General features: G+C 37.7%; 1 protein-coding gene across 2 annotated transcripts in view; it reads right to left on the bottom strand.

Moving 5' to 3' along the window:
- Positions 1-1,269: 1,269 nt before the first annotated feature.
- The window catches only part of ubr3 (ubiquitin protein ligase E3 component n-recognin 3), a 38,051-nt gene continuing 24,786 nt past the window's right edge, over positions 1,270-14,534 (bottom strand). For both annotated transcript variants that reach the window (XM_055032303.1, XM_055032304.1), the window contains 10 exons: positions 13,018-13,103; positions 10,177-10,282; positions 7,869-7,969; positions 7,168-7,292; positions 4,945-5,052; positions 4,617-4,742; positions 4,325-4,504; positions 3,880-4,089; positions 3,589-3,728; positions 1,270-3,210 (listed from right to left, as the gene is read on the bottom strand). In XM_055032303.1, the coding sequence (XP_054888278.1) occupies positions 3,093-3,210; positions 3,589-3,728; positions 3,880-4,089; positions 4,325-4,504; positions 4,617-4,742; positions 4,945-5,052; positions 7,168-7,292; positions 7,869-7,969; positions 10,177-10,282; positions 13,018-13,103 (1,300 nt within the window). In that variant the 3' untranslated portion in view covers positions 1,270-3,092. The remainder of the gene's footprint in view (positions 3,211-3,588; positions 3,729-3,879; positions 4,090-4,324; positions 4,505-4,616; positions 4,743-4,944; positions 5,053-7,167; positions 7,293-7,868; positions 7,970-10,176; positions 10,283-13,017; positions 13,104-14,534) is intronic.

Genomic DNA, 14,534 nt, shown 5'->3' with positions numbered 1-14,534 from the left:
CACAGCTGCAGAAACTCTGAGGGTTTCAACTGTGGCTAAGAATTCGTCCACCACACACAGAGACTTTTTTCCTTCTTGTTGCCTAATTGGAAGAGAAAAGTGGCTTTGTATTATGGATAGTCATTATCCACAGAGCCTCCCTTGTTTTCATACTCCAAACCAATTATGCTGCAAATACTCCCTCGCATGGATTACTGACAACTCAAACTCCTTTACTTTCATCAGCTCAAAGAGCAAATACAAACTTCATTTTTATTTTTAGATGTTAAAGTAAAATCTGACCCACCATCTGGTTATTTAATATGCCAACTTTTCACTACATAAAAGTTACATTTTTCAGCCCAGTTTGAACTTTGTCATCTAACGTTGATGTCCAGATTTCAGCTCCAATGAACAGAACTGCCTAGATGTCACGTTTTACGTTCAGTTCATGACAGCAACACAATTAAAACAGCCAGTCAAGAAGAGTTAGTCGAGTGCAAAAAAGCTTGTACTTTACATATCTAGTTTAGCAGTTTGCTTACACTCAACTTGAACACAAACATCAATTTAATCTGCCCAATTTAATCTGTTTGGCATCTTCCAAAAGACTTTCTTCCACTTGTCCTGCATTGAGCTCCGTTCATCTCTCCATCAACTCTAACCAGCTTCCCTGTTCCTGCTGGAGAGAAGCATTACCACAGCATGATCCACACACAGCTTTCTGCACGCTTTACAAAAGTTTGATTCAAGTCTCATCTGACCAGAGAACCTTCTGGCATGTTTGCGGTGTCCTCTGAACAGCTTGTGGTAAACTGCAAGCAAGCAATTTTATGGCCTGCTTTCAACAATGGCTTTCTTTTCAAATTCATTTTATTTAAGCGTATCAAGGCAATGGGGCTGAATACAAACAACCACAATTTTTAGATTTCTACATGGAAAAAGTTTGAAAATGTTTTAATACTCAATAGATAATCATTTTTCAGGCCAGTGTGTTGATTTTGAACCAATAGAGAAAGTCTAATAAATTGAGACCCGATTTAAAAAATAGTTATGTTTTGTAAAGTAAATGCACTCAAATAAAAACTCAAAGCATTGAAAACCCAAAATCAAAAACATCCATCTTTATGCTAATTTAAGTTTAATGGAGTTTCTTCTCAGTACTGACGACTTTATAATATTACTTTGATTAAATTGGTATAAAAATACCTAGGTGAAATATTTGTGTTTCTTAATTTTGCTGCTTTGTTTGACAATGACAATAATCAAAAAACAACAAAGGAAACCAAGTCAATGTGTGCTTATATTTTATTCACATATGTTACATTTTGCATTAAATGTCCCAAGTCATACTTCCTGGTCAAACTCAGAAAGTTTGAGTCAGCACCTACAGTAATGTACTGTATTCCTCTTCATTCACACAGGAAAACACACAGAAGCTTTCAGTTACAACTCTACACCCATTACTCATTGGCTATTTGGTTGCGGTCATTTACAAAGTGGGTACAGCAAAAATAAAGGAAAGAAAAGGATGAAACCTGGGAGTAAGGAAGGGGAGAAAAATCAGCATGCAGAGATTCAGAAGGAAGTTTCCATGTGTGCTCCTTTTTTTTGTCCCACATCACAGCACAACGTGGCCCAGCATCCTAGACAGCCGTAAACTGAAGCTTTGCAGGCGTGACTGAGACAAATTTCCACCCTTCTAGAAAGCAAGGTGATAATCAGAAAACTGGGAAGCTTAGACAAACAATGGTTGCTTAAAGGATGCCATGCACAGTGTTCTAATGGATACCAACTCCGACAATCGCCCAATGTCAAAATGCAATTACAAATCACAGCTAGATGATGCACAAGTCAGACATAGTCATAATGAATTGCTCTGTACTGAAGATATGAACTTGATTAAAATGCATAAAGGGAAAAATCCTTTCACACAGCACAGAAAAATCAACCAGGAGTTCTGGCTTCTCGCAAGCAACTTCTGCTTAGCCGAGATTTACGAGGTTGAGAGGAAACTCCTACAAAGTTTGATATTTTTGTTCAGACATGACGCAGCAGGACTCGGTGCCTGTGCAGTGATATTTATGAAGCTGGACTCATTTGAGCTTTTTTCCTCCATTACATCCAAACAAAAGAAAGACAAGAAAAACTCTAAAAAGGCAGGTTAATGTCACCTAGAGTGGGTGCAATGTGGCAACTGCATACCTTCCTAAACTTTAAAGTGAGTTTGAATCCACATTCCCAGCCACCAACTGTAAACTCAAAGCACAACCTTACAAAAAAAAAATCTTCACAAAAGTTAACATTAATTGAACAATGAGCAGCAGCATTTATTTAAATATCTAAAACGTATTTCAAACAGCAAATACAACAAAAAAGGAAACATAATAATTCCTGAGGATGGATTGCAACTAGGACCCAGAAAGAGTCCTTTCTTGTTCGCAAAAGAAAACTCTTGTGTATTGATGAGTGGACTTGGTCTTGCCTACCATCACATGAGAGCAAACGACAAGTGCAACCTGCAAAAACATTGTTTCACTCATCAGGAGCTCAGAATCCATGGCTGAACAGCAGCGAGCGCTGTGAAAATATAAGGGATATGTGTTTTCTTCATCAAAAATGGTGCAAAAACATATCCACTCCGTTAGGGACTTTCAGCAATTATGTTTTCTCAATCCACATCTGCCTGATCTGTGATATTTCAAACCCAAACAGCACAGACTTTTAAAGCCTGCTCCAGATAACCTGAACATCTGGGTAAACTCATTCCCTCTATTTTGAGCGCACCCAATTCAGACTTTTTTCCTGTTGAAAACCACAAAATAGATCACTCAAGCACACACACACACACCCACCCACACACATACACACACCTGTTAATCTTTTAGGCATGACTGTACACCAAACTTCACACAAACTGAAAGCTGTGGCAGCAATAACCTTACTGGATGTTTGTTTTTATCATATTAAGGATTTTCCAAATATTTTAATCAAGGCAGACACAAGCCAGGAAATCATAATAACAATGATAATAATAATTATAATAATAATAATAATAAAAAAACATTTCTATCTTGGGTTTGTATGTGTTTGTAAGAGGACTTTGGAAGATCTTAGAGTCCATTATAGTGTGGCCCCCAGCGTTTATTGATGTGATCGAAGGTGTGGGAAACCCACTGTTGCTCCAGCACTCGATACCTCTCTTCACACAAGAACAGAGGCTTGCCACGGCTAAAGGAAACAAACACAGGAAGCCAAGAAATGTTTACATATGCTGAGCAATTCATTCAAAGCAGTGTTAATATTGTTCATTCTTTAATAAGTATTTTCTTCATCATTGCCATCAGACTGACAGTGTCAGACTGACAAAAATAAATGAGTAATATACATTTTTTTAAATTTAACATTTTTTTATACTGTTAATAATGTTATAATGACCTTGTTTATTTAGTTTAACCACAAAACTTAATATTAGTTCATTTAGAATTTTCTAAAATGTGTTATCCTTTTATTTGTTCACAACAAAGTACATAAACTAATCCAAATGAGCCACTAACAGCAGGAAAATCTTTCAGATGGAGTTTTGAAGCGTTTAAATATTCAGCATACCGTAAATCTCGATCTTCTTCCCCGTGAGCGTCAAGGTAAACGGAGCCCCACAGACAGAAGCGATGTCCACGGATGATGATGATGACTGAGGCGTTTATCAGCAGAAAGATGCCGGTAGCTGCGCCACAATGTTGGGAGTGCTACAATGATACAGTCAGCATTAATGACTTAAAAAAGGATTGTTTTTTTCTACATTTCAAATAAAATTCCATTTATTTGGAATACTAAAACATTATTTTTAAGTCTCCGGTAAAAAAAAAAACAAAAAAAAAACTATTGTCATAAACTTACCAAAACACATTCACAGGTACCCTGCTGTTTACAGCAGACGCCTTTGAGACAGACGAAAGAGCCGCAAACGAGGCAGAGCGCAGGGTCTTTTGGCACCTTTTTGCAGACACTGCAGGCCTTTCTGTGATAGTACTGGAAGATGATGTTGTAGTTGTCTGGTAGCTGAAGAAGGCGAGGTGCTGCCCACTGAGGCTCTTTGACCAGCAAGCTCTGCACAGGAGAAGGATGACAGCAAAGGTCTTACTGCCCTTCTTTCTTCCAAGTTACTAATGAATAAAGGGGCACTAGTGCCAAAAAAACCTGCAGAAAGTGTTTAGCCCTTGAATGTAATCCCTGACAAGTCACAAGGGTTTGCTTTAGCTCATTTAAAATCTCTTTTCTGAGACTGATGTCAGAATTTTTCAGATTTTTACCAAAGTTGGTACGTTGACTGAAATTGACATACTAGTGATTGCTCAGGATGCATCAGCGATCGCCCTGTGACCTCATCACACCACTGTGTCACCAAATCGAAGGCGCTATAGGGCCACTCCAGACATGAGGCACTGTGTATGGCGTTGGAAGGCTGAGGAGCTGACGACAGCAGCCCTAAACACACAGCCAAAGACGAGAACTCCTCTTCCTCCTGAGGCAAACAGGAAAACGACAAGTGAGAAAAAAAAGCTGTAAAAAGGCAAAAAAAAAAAGAAGACAGAAAATTGCATCATGTTTTTATCTCAGCGAGCAGGAAAACGTACCGTGCAACCAGTCAGGTTGTCTCCATAAAGGTGGTGCTGCAGAAGGCAGGAGAGGCGAAGGAAGGGCAGACAGAACTGCTGGAGGCTGAACTCAATAGACTGTGGCGACCACACACTGGAGCTCAGCTGGAGGTGGGGGAACAGAAACAGCTGATCAATACCCAGGCAACAGCTTGCTGATAACAATGTGATATAAAACAACTCCTGGAGATCAGTAGAGATATTAGATCACTGTTTATGAGGGTAATGGTCGAGTAATAGTAAAAGAAGGAATGAAAAAGGGACAGTGTGTGATCTTCATGGTAGTAGCGCTTAAATGAAGGCTCACCACAGTAGTTTCTTCGCTGTTCACTTTGTAAACACTCTTGTCCTTTGAAAGTTCAGTGATGACGTGGTTGAGCAGAGCTTCGAATGACTTCTCTGAATTCTGAGCATTCTGTGGCAGAAATGGAGGATTTTACTATCATGATGTTGACAGCAAACAAACACAGAAAAGATTAAATATTTAAGTAAACTCTACCCTAAAATAATTATACAGACAAAAGCTAGAGACTAAAAAAAAAAAAAAAACTTTAAATGATTCCTATAAACTACATTTCAGGTCGCCACAGACCATCTGCTCCCTATGCTTAGAAACAGAGAAAAGGTAAAGTCTCGTGCACATTTAAGAAATAATGAACAATGTTTGTTGAGCTGAACATGATGATGAAATACAGAAAAATCTGAGAACTAGAGTATGAATAATTTAACACAACAAGCCTCCAGTCTAGAGAAGCACAAAGAAACTTGATTCTGATCCTCTAAATATATATTTTTTTAAATTTCACATGTGTAAATTATGTGTGAACCATTTCCCAGGTAGAGAATTCAAGCAGAAACTTTTAGATCACAAATGGGAATAAGAGCAAAAACTAAATGAATCTATTACAGTAAAAGCAAGCAATAAAAAGCAAAATCTACTGTGTAAATTGATTTATGTAGATATATACATACCTACAGAGTAAGTACATACTCACTTACTTGTGAAGTTACCTCCACAAGTAACTTACTTGTGGAGTCAATGGGTTTTTATTTAGGGGTTTCAGATTAAAAGGGGGCTGAAAACAAATGCATGCTACATGATTAAAAATGTTACATATAAAAATTATCGAAACTACCTAATATGTTCTGTAACTCCATGACTAAGCAACACTTTGTGTTGGCATATTGAACAAAAGTCCCATTTGGGTTTTTTTTAAAATGAAAAGTTTCGACGTTTGTTCCCACATCTTGCAAATAAAGCTAGGCCAGCATGTAGCAGACTCCTTTTAACAAACTGGCATGAAAACAAACCCTGGTAAAAGAAATAAAGCATAATTATGAGTTTAATCATTCAAACCCTAAATATTAACATTAAATGCCTGGAACGAATGTATGAGCAAACTCACAGAAGCGATGGATTTCACTTCTCAAACACAATTTAACTTCCTGGATGGACAGTCTTTACGAATATATTTTGAAAAACTTATTTACGCCTTTTCTCAACATAATATATTATCTAAACACAACAATTTACTTTAGTATTCAGTGTTGTCTCCAATATAAGACGTGCTGGCCCTACAGAATATACTGACGAATGCAGCGCAATATCTGATTAGCGGGAAAAGACATTTCTGAATGTGTGTTCTTCTGATTTGAATGTGTGTTCTGCTGATCTGGCTGCTATTTTATACAGAGGAAAAGCTGAACACATTCATCACGCTGAAGGTGGTAGAATATAAAACAGCAGTGTTATCTCGTCTGCTGTCGTTCGTTGCAGATTTATAGGAGAGGATTTTCAAGTCTAAAGCTTTCCTTTGTTTTTTCGAGCCTCTGATCTGTCTTCACAGTGCTTTCCACTCACTTCCATAGTAGTCACACTCAACTCTATATGGATATTTTATACCATTTCAAAGCCGTATCAACAGTGAGCACTAATGACGATTAAAGTACAAAGGAACATTTTTATGTTTAAACAGAGATCTCTCAAATGAAAAGTTTTTCAGCCAATTAGCTTAATCACTGAACAATTCCAGTGATATTGTTGCACACTGTTTTGCATAGATATTAAGTAAATTCATTTATATTGTCCCAATTCGCAACAAACAAAAGACACTTCACAAAAAAAACAGAAACAGATGCAATTATTATACTTTATGATATACTTGTTAAGACCTTCAACTCTGTTCTTTAAGTGGATATTGTTGCAGCAATGAATGTTGTCTCATATCAAGAATTTAAAATAAATAAGTGGTGTATTTTATGACCCTTGGGCAAGCTCAAGCCACATCATTCTGTTCTGAATGAGAGACATCACTGCCTGTGACTGACGCATTCTCACTATTTCTGTCCAGTTGCAGTTTAAGAGGAATAAAACTAATACATCTCAGCAAGATAAATAAATTACTTTATTTTTTCTCTAAAAATTTTTTATCAATATATGAAATGAAACATCACATATCTACTGGAAAATAAAACAACCTAAAACGAGCCTGTAGCCTCTCAGATCAAGGTCATGTGGTTTAACATTTACCTTCTTCAGTGCTCCTGATTTGACCCAGGCTTGCCTTTCTTCGGCGCTCAGTTTGGTTGACAGTGCAGCTAAAGCCTGAGTGAACTGCAGGTTGTACAGCATCTTGATCACGCAGGTAAAGTGCTCTAAAAGAGTACAGAAAGAGACACGAATAGGATGAGCCACTTTATAAGGTGTCTGGGTTTGGAAGTGCAAGTTGAGGGATTGTAGGGACATCACATCTGACACGGAAAGCTGCAGTGGACAACACACTCAATAATTAGCAGAAAAGTGAGCCAGACGGGTACTTTAGTTGGCAAAGAATTAAAAAAAAAGCTATGGCATGTAAACTGAAAAAAATAAGATCTTTGTTTAAAAGTTTTACAGATAAAGAATCTATACTTGTTTTTACAATAAATATAGAGCACGTTCTATAGTTCACCAACAAATGTATCTTCCAATCAGTTCTTTAAAGAGTTTAATTCATTTTCACAGGGATTGAATAAAGTAAAGAATGAGGGAGCGATAAAGAGAACTTATCATCATCAGGGTGAGTTCTTCATGATCCTCACAGCCAAAACAGCAACATGAGTACTGACAAAAAATGTAAAATGCTTTTTTCAAACATTCAGCCTCAAATAATAATGCAGGGTGCCCTTGCGTTGTAGCTATAAGACGGTCTGTTCCCCTGCGATTTTGTGATGCTTGGAGAGAAGTCTTACCTTTACGCAGAGGCTGTGGCATAGTTAGCACAAAGATGATGAGGAGGGATGGGACATCTCGAAATAGCATGGGGACCTCAGGTCTCTCCTCATCAAAGCCACTGCAAAAGACACACCAAGAAGCTTTTCATTTCTCAAACAGTCCTGCATGTACTCAGTGAAATGTTACAAAATTGCGGTAACGTGAAACCCTGAAAAACAAATGCAAAACTATTTAGCACATGAAAGTGAAGAGACCAGTCAGTGAAGAATAACAGCCCAAAATGTAAAAAACAAACAAACAAAAAAACTTAACTAATAATGCTAGTGCATATGAGAGGCTGAATTTATTCTCAGCTTATTTGTTTCACATCTTTGGCAAAATCACTAATAATGATCAATTAAAAAAACAAGAAAAACAAAGTAAAGTCAGTGGCATACATCACAATAAAAGAAAAAAGGTAAATGAATTGTACAATCATTCTATTTCCACTTTTGTTTCTTTTTAGCTCAATAGTCTAAAAAGGTACAAATCATCTTGTTGAAATCTTGAGATTTTTGAAAGTTCTAACAAATGTTTTGCATGTAGAGTTCAACAAACAGAGCTCGAATAAATTCACTCCGAAGAAAATCTGATTGTAACGTAAGAAGGAATCTCTATCTCAGTTGTGCTACTGAGAATGAGTCAGAGGAAACTCGGTTCTCTCCTAATTAATGTAAAAAACCAAAACAGTTTCTCCATCTCTTTGCTCACTTGACTGCATCTGCGGTGTTTGTGACTGAAAAACTGTGACAAACAAGACCCGTCTGTCTTGTTTGCTCCTGCACTTATTTAGTGCAATCTGACTTGTGAATCTGGTACAAAAGCAAAGCAAGTAGCTGAAGTGAAACAGCAGCAACAAATTAAGTCAATTGTGCTGAATTTCATCCAATTTTATGTTTTTCTTCACCATTACAAATATCAACTGCTGTGTATCTAATGGTGATAAGCAAGTTCGACATAAAGGTGAACACTGCAATGCTGCATAAAGCACATCTAAAAGAGGCTTTAGACCATGTGAGAGAAAAGCTTCTGCTGTGGTTTTCCATTTTTAATTTGTTCAACAAAGACGTAGCTTCAAAAGACCCCTTCTCTTGCATCCCCTGATTGAAATCCTTAATGCATTCTGGGTAACATATTCTTATTTAGTGCCATTTCAATTTACATCTCTTTTGTTCAGTGCATGTCCCGGTCTCCACTCTACCCTTGAAAGGCTACTTCGGGGGTTTAGAACAAGAGGAACTGCACTTAAAGAATAAAACCTTCCATTTTCAAACCACTCAACACTTAATTCTTCAGTGCACTGGAAGGAAACCTTAAAGGACAGAGCTTTCAACCATTATCTGCACCCGCACACTCAGGCATTTTCTTTTTAAGACTCTCTCGTAAAGAAAATGGCAAGAGCGATGTTTGGCATCGACGTGGAAACGTCTCTCCGTCCTATATAACTAGACTACATTAGGTCGACAGCCTCAGGGTGTGAATGACACTGTTCCCTTACAGAGTATTTTTAAACAGCAAATAGGTCCAAAGAGAATACTGAGGCTGCAAGCGCTTTGATGGTAACAGGTGTGAAAGCATGTCTTCAGAGAAGAGAGGGTATCAGAGCTTCTTTTTCAGGTGCAGTAAACCATGTTTTCCAGAACTAAACAATATGCTGAATCACAATACCAATTTTTGCAATGTAAGGCACTGCTGGGATGCAATATTTGATGGACTGCTATATTTAAATGTTGTATTTTTAGGTTCAAAAGCCAACATTACTGACTGAGATTCTTAAGCTCACAGGGAGTTAGCTGAACCATGTGACATTGTTTCTGCAATATTAAGTTGAATGTTTTTCTAACAACCTGCAGCTCCAATTCTTTCAAATCATCAATTATGGAATCAAAACTGATGTTTTTTTCATTTCCTGACAAATCGTTGTTTTACCAGACGTAAAATAATTCAACCTGTGTATTTGTACCTTTTTGTATTTTGCTAAATAAATACTAATCCCCTTTAAAGGGTAGGAGACAGCTGGGTGCTGGTGTTTCACCGCTGCTCCCTGTACACTCAATTTGACGAGGTCGTTTGGCTCTGCGTGGAGTGCCCGGTAATTTGCCAGATGCAGCAATTACTAGTATCTATGGTAACCAGCCACAGTCCCCCCCACCTCTTTTTTCTGCTTTTCTGTTTTTATGTAAGAGGAAATAGTGAGAAAGACACCAGAGGATGAAAAGTTGCAATGTATTAACAGAATGGCGCACATCCTTTTAGAAAGAGTATTTGAGGAAGAACGTCGCTCACTCTGCATCCTTGTGTTGTGCAATCTGCGTCAGCTTCGTCCACGGGTTGTACGCTGAATCGATGCTGTAGAGTCTCATGTGCATGGCCAACACGTGGAACAGCTGATCTGAAAGAGGAAAAGACAAAACATCTTGTTTTCTCACAAATCGCTTGCATGAGAATACACTCGTGTTGATCACAGCTTGTTTTATCACAGCAGCTAGCAATGCTGATGGACTTATGAGAGACTTATAAGAGGCGGCAGGCTAATGTTTGGCTTAGATACAACGGGGCCAGCCCAGATGTACTCATGGCCAGGTCCGATAGCCTAAAGCGTCTCTTTCATACCTGTTCTTAATGAAACTAAAGGAATGTAAAGACAGGCCATTGGTGCACCCACAAACCCACGTTTAGTCACTACTTTCCCTACCAAAATCACACCTCAAAACCAGTCATTAATAACCATCTCCAGCATATTATTACTTTAATGTAATAATATGTATAGCATGTTTACAATGCAAGGTGAAAAATCTAAATTTATTCAAATCTGCTAACGATAGAGATTGCTGATTTCTAAATGTGGCTACATTCAGGACGAGAATGGCAACAAAAAGCATTCTCTCGTTTATTTGGCTTTACAATAATTTCTGAGGTAGTAATGCAGCAAAATGGCTTCAAATAATCAACACTGTAATTTTGCTGTGAGCCGGTTATCAATTGTTGGAGCAACACTGCCCTCCGCAGGTACAAAGAGACAGAAATCAAGGTGTCAAATTCTGACGGCATCCCATTTGTCTTCACTGCAGATTGTTTCCCCTCTCTGCCATTCCTCTCCTCTAGCAGCAACAAACCAGAGAGAGGCAGCTATAGGAAGGGGGGAAGATCTTAAAAACAGGAGAGAGAAAAAAATTCTGGCTGTAATTAAATAGGCTCCTCAAAATATATGCATTTAGTATCTGTTTGTTCCACGTTTTATGGCTCCAATTTTTCCATCTTTTTGTCAAGAGGAAGCAGTCAAGTAAAACCATTTTTGTTTTTCTGGACTACCAAAAATTTACTTAACTCAAAGTCTTTTCCTTTGAAACACATAGGAAAATGAGAACAAATTTAAATAAACTTTTTTATCACCATGCTTTACATCTGTTCCTAAACAAAACAAACGCTTTTCGATTGCAACAAGTTAAGCTAAACATCATCAGTGATTAGATAACTTGGCACAACTACTGTTACAGCAGAACCTTGTTCAAGTATTCATATCTCCTGAAATCTTCCATATTTTATCCCTTTACAAGCAGTTCAATGTCTCTCATTTAGATTTTTACTTCACAGGACAGCCCAATTATAGTAAAGCGGAAGAAAATCATGCAATGTCAGTTTTTTTTCTGGTAAAAATCTGTGTGAATCGCTTGTTTTCTGCCACACAGCATGTTTCCACATGGTTAGTGTGACCAGTACATTATGGGTCAATACATTTTGGAGCAAAGGTTAGGGTGAGTGTTGTGAACCACAGAAACAGCAACTTAGGTGAGACAAGAAAGACACTACTACATGCTCACGGCATGAAACACATTGGGAAACACTGGGGTCTTATTAGTCCTTTGAAATTACAATCACTTACACACCAGTCAACGTCTCTGAAATGAATGCAGATATTTACTGATTTTTTCCTAGCATCAATAGATCCAATTGTGGTTTGGTGCACAATTATGTTTTTCTAAGATGATGCTTTAGTTGTCTCCGGTCAAGTAATTAAATACTGGCTTACAGACAAAAAAAAAAACCCACAAACCACTAATAACACTAATGCCACTTCCAGTTCTGCATATTGGATTGAAAGCAGCATTGGGCTGGAACAGGGAAGGTCAGCATCCTTATCCTTTAAAAAGCCTTTAAAGTAGCAAAGTAAAATTTTTTCAGCTAAAAGAGCAAAGCTGCTTAAAAGCTAGACACTCTACATTTGATTTAGTTGGTGCCCTGGGAATTGAAAAGGCAGCTTGTTTCTATAGTCAATTGTAACCTCATCAACTGAACATATGAGAGACCTATAGGGAAGCAGGCTTAAGAGCCCCATGGGCTCTCACAGTTAGCGAACGTCTGCCTTTTTCCTTTAAATCCATTTCCCTAAGAAGAATGAACACTAATGTACTGCAAATGAGTAAATTTGGCTGTCAGAGTGGCTACACGGTTAATGTAGCTCAAACATGGGAAGCCTTAAGGGGAGAAATCTCTTCAGGCACTCAGGGATGACGGGGCGTTTCACTGGAGCAGCTGCAACTCTGACAGAACAATTAAATAACTAGAAAACGGGAAGTGAAACCCAACAAAATCACATCCATCTTTCCAGGATTTCTCACTCTATTCACAAATGAAATTTAACTTCTTTGAGTGGCAATTTTTATCTACGTTTTGTAGTTGAGAATACAAATATTCAGGTTTTCATTTCCAATTCTGTTCCCATCATATTTTAGTTAAATGACCTTGTAAACTGTAAAAAAAAAAACACTATAAGTAAAGTTATACTTTATTTTTCCAAATAGTTCACCCAGGTCAGAATTCACAATTCTTTTTAACATTGACTTGTCTTTTTCCCTCAACAGTTGAGCTGTAGTACTGAACAAAGTGTTGAACTGCAAGTAACACATTTTAAAAGATATAAGCTTTTACAAAATAAAAAACAAGCTAAAGATTGTTAAAAACTCATTTGCTCTTTAAAACGTGATTTAGAGAAACCTGAGGTGGTTATTTCCTACTTGAATGTCGAGTTAAGTTACTTTGTTATTATAAATCAAGCCAGTATCTTCTCTTGGCATGCAGCGATTGTTCACCAATAAAATAGAAGAAATTGAACCAGCAACCACTCACTTAGACATGAGCGCTTGGCAGCAGCGCTGGCTCCTCCAGAGCACAGGTTTCCTCCCCGATGCACAAGCTCCAGCTCCAGGTTTGTCCTGAGGGTCAGAAGCATAAGCGACCTTAAGCAAATCAACCGATTAGTAGGCACTGGTGCAAAAGTGATCACCAGAATACACACATGACTGCACTATCACAACTTTTAATAAAGTCATAAGCCTTGTGAAATAACTTCAGTGATTCCTTTTAAACTATTCCCAATGAAACGTTTGATAATAAATGAGCTTTGTACAAGTCAAAATCAATACAAATTCAATTAGCAGCACAATTCACATCAACAGTTTTCCACTAGACTTTGTGGGGAATTAACAACAGTTTATCTGTGAAGACACTCAATTAGCAACATTCTCCACCCTGTATTGCTGTTTGTGGATTTCTGAAAATCCCTAGCTTACTCTGAAGGTGAAACATGTCTAGGGGAAAATGGCAGACGTTTTGCAGGGATTATGCAAAGTCGTCTAAAAACTGCATCATGCTTTAAATGATGCATTAATAACCATCTCCAGCATATTATTACTTTAGTGTAATAATATGTATAGCATGTTTACATGCCTCTCTGATAATTAGACACACACAGATTGGGGATTATGCAACTTTGTGGTCGACGCTACAATTTTAATATCTTTTTTAGATTAGTGAAAATTGTCCATTTAATACCTTGCAAAACAGAAATACAAATATGACCACAAACTTAAGTTCATCCTAAATAAAATTATTCCCAGATTTGATCCAGTGATCTGTACACATTAACAGAGCGAATGTAAATTAGGGAGTATGCATATATTTGCATAACTAGTTGTGCATTACTGTAGACTTTGATTTTCATTCTCTTATTAAAAAGCTTGCTTATGAACATGAAAAACATCGCCTAGTCAAACCCTCTGCCACTTAATGCACTTTGTCAGCACAACTCCATCACATTGTATAATAGATTTTCCACGAGATGTACTATTAGCATAAAGCCTTTCCAAAAACAGTTTATGTAAATTATTCTATTCAGTTTTATTACCATGAATATTAAATGTGCAAGCAGTCATCCTCACATTGGGATTTTGTTTTAGAAATATAAAAAAAAAAAAAACAAGACATCTAAGAACATAGATGGTGAAAGCAGATATGTTCTTAGGTGTTGCTAAAAATGGGACTGATATGGGCTCGTTTCACCAAACCTCTGGCCGTTTCTTCCTAAAGACCATGGAGGAGGAGCAAATGCTTGGGTTTCCTAGGAGAAAAAAACCAATTTCACATAGATAATGCAACCACAGTAAAGCGCCATCTGCCTCTTACTGATAAGAGCACCCGTGTGACTGAAGAATTTTCCACTCCTCGGGCAATTGGCTCCGTTCATTGAACTTCATAGCTCCAACAGGCTTCCAGACACACTTAGGGGATCATTCTGTTTAGGGTAGAAGGCTGAGGGTACCAGTGGTGGGTTGGCAAGAGGTCCAAGTAGCTACGCTACACAAATG

This window comes from Poeciliopsis prolifica, unplaced genomic scaffold (genome assembly GCF_027474105.1).
Source record: "Poeciliopsis prolifica strain line A6 unplaced genomic scaffold, Auburn_PproV2 SCAFFOLD007, whole genome shotgun sequence".
Taxonomy (NCBI): Eukaryota; Metazoa; Chordata; class Actinopteri; order Cyprinodontiformes; family Poeciliidae; genus Poeciliopsis; species Poeciliopsis prolifica.
The sequence above is the reverse complement of the archived record's forward strand: the minus strand, read 5'-3'. Positions and strand labels throughout refer to the sequence as shown.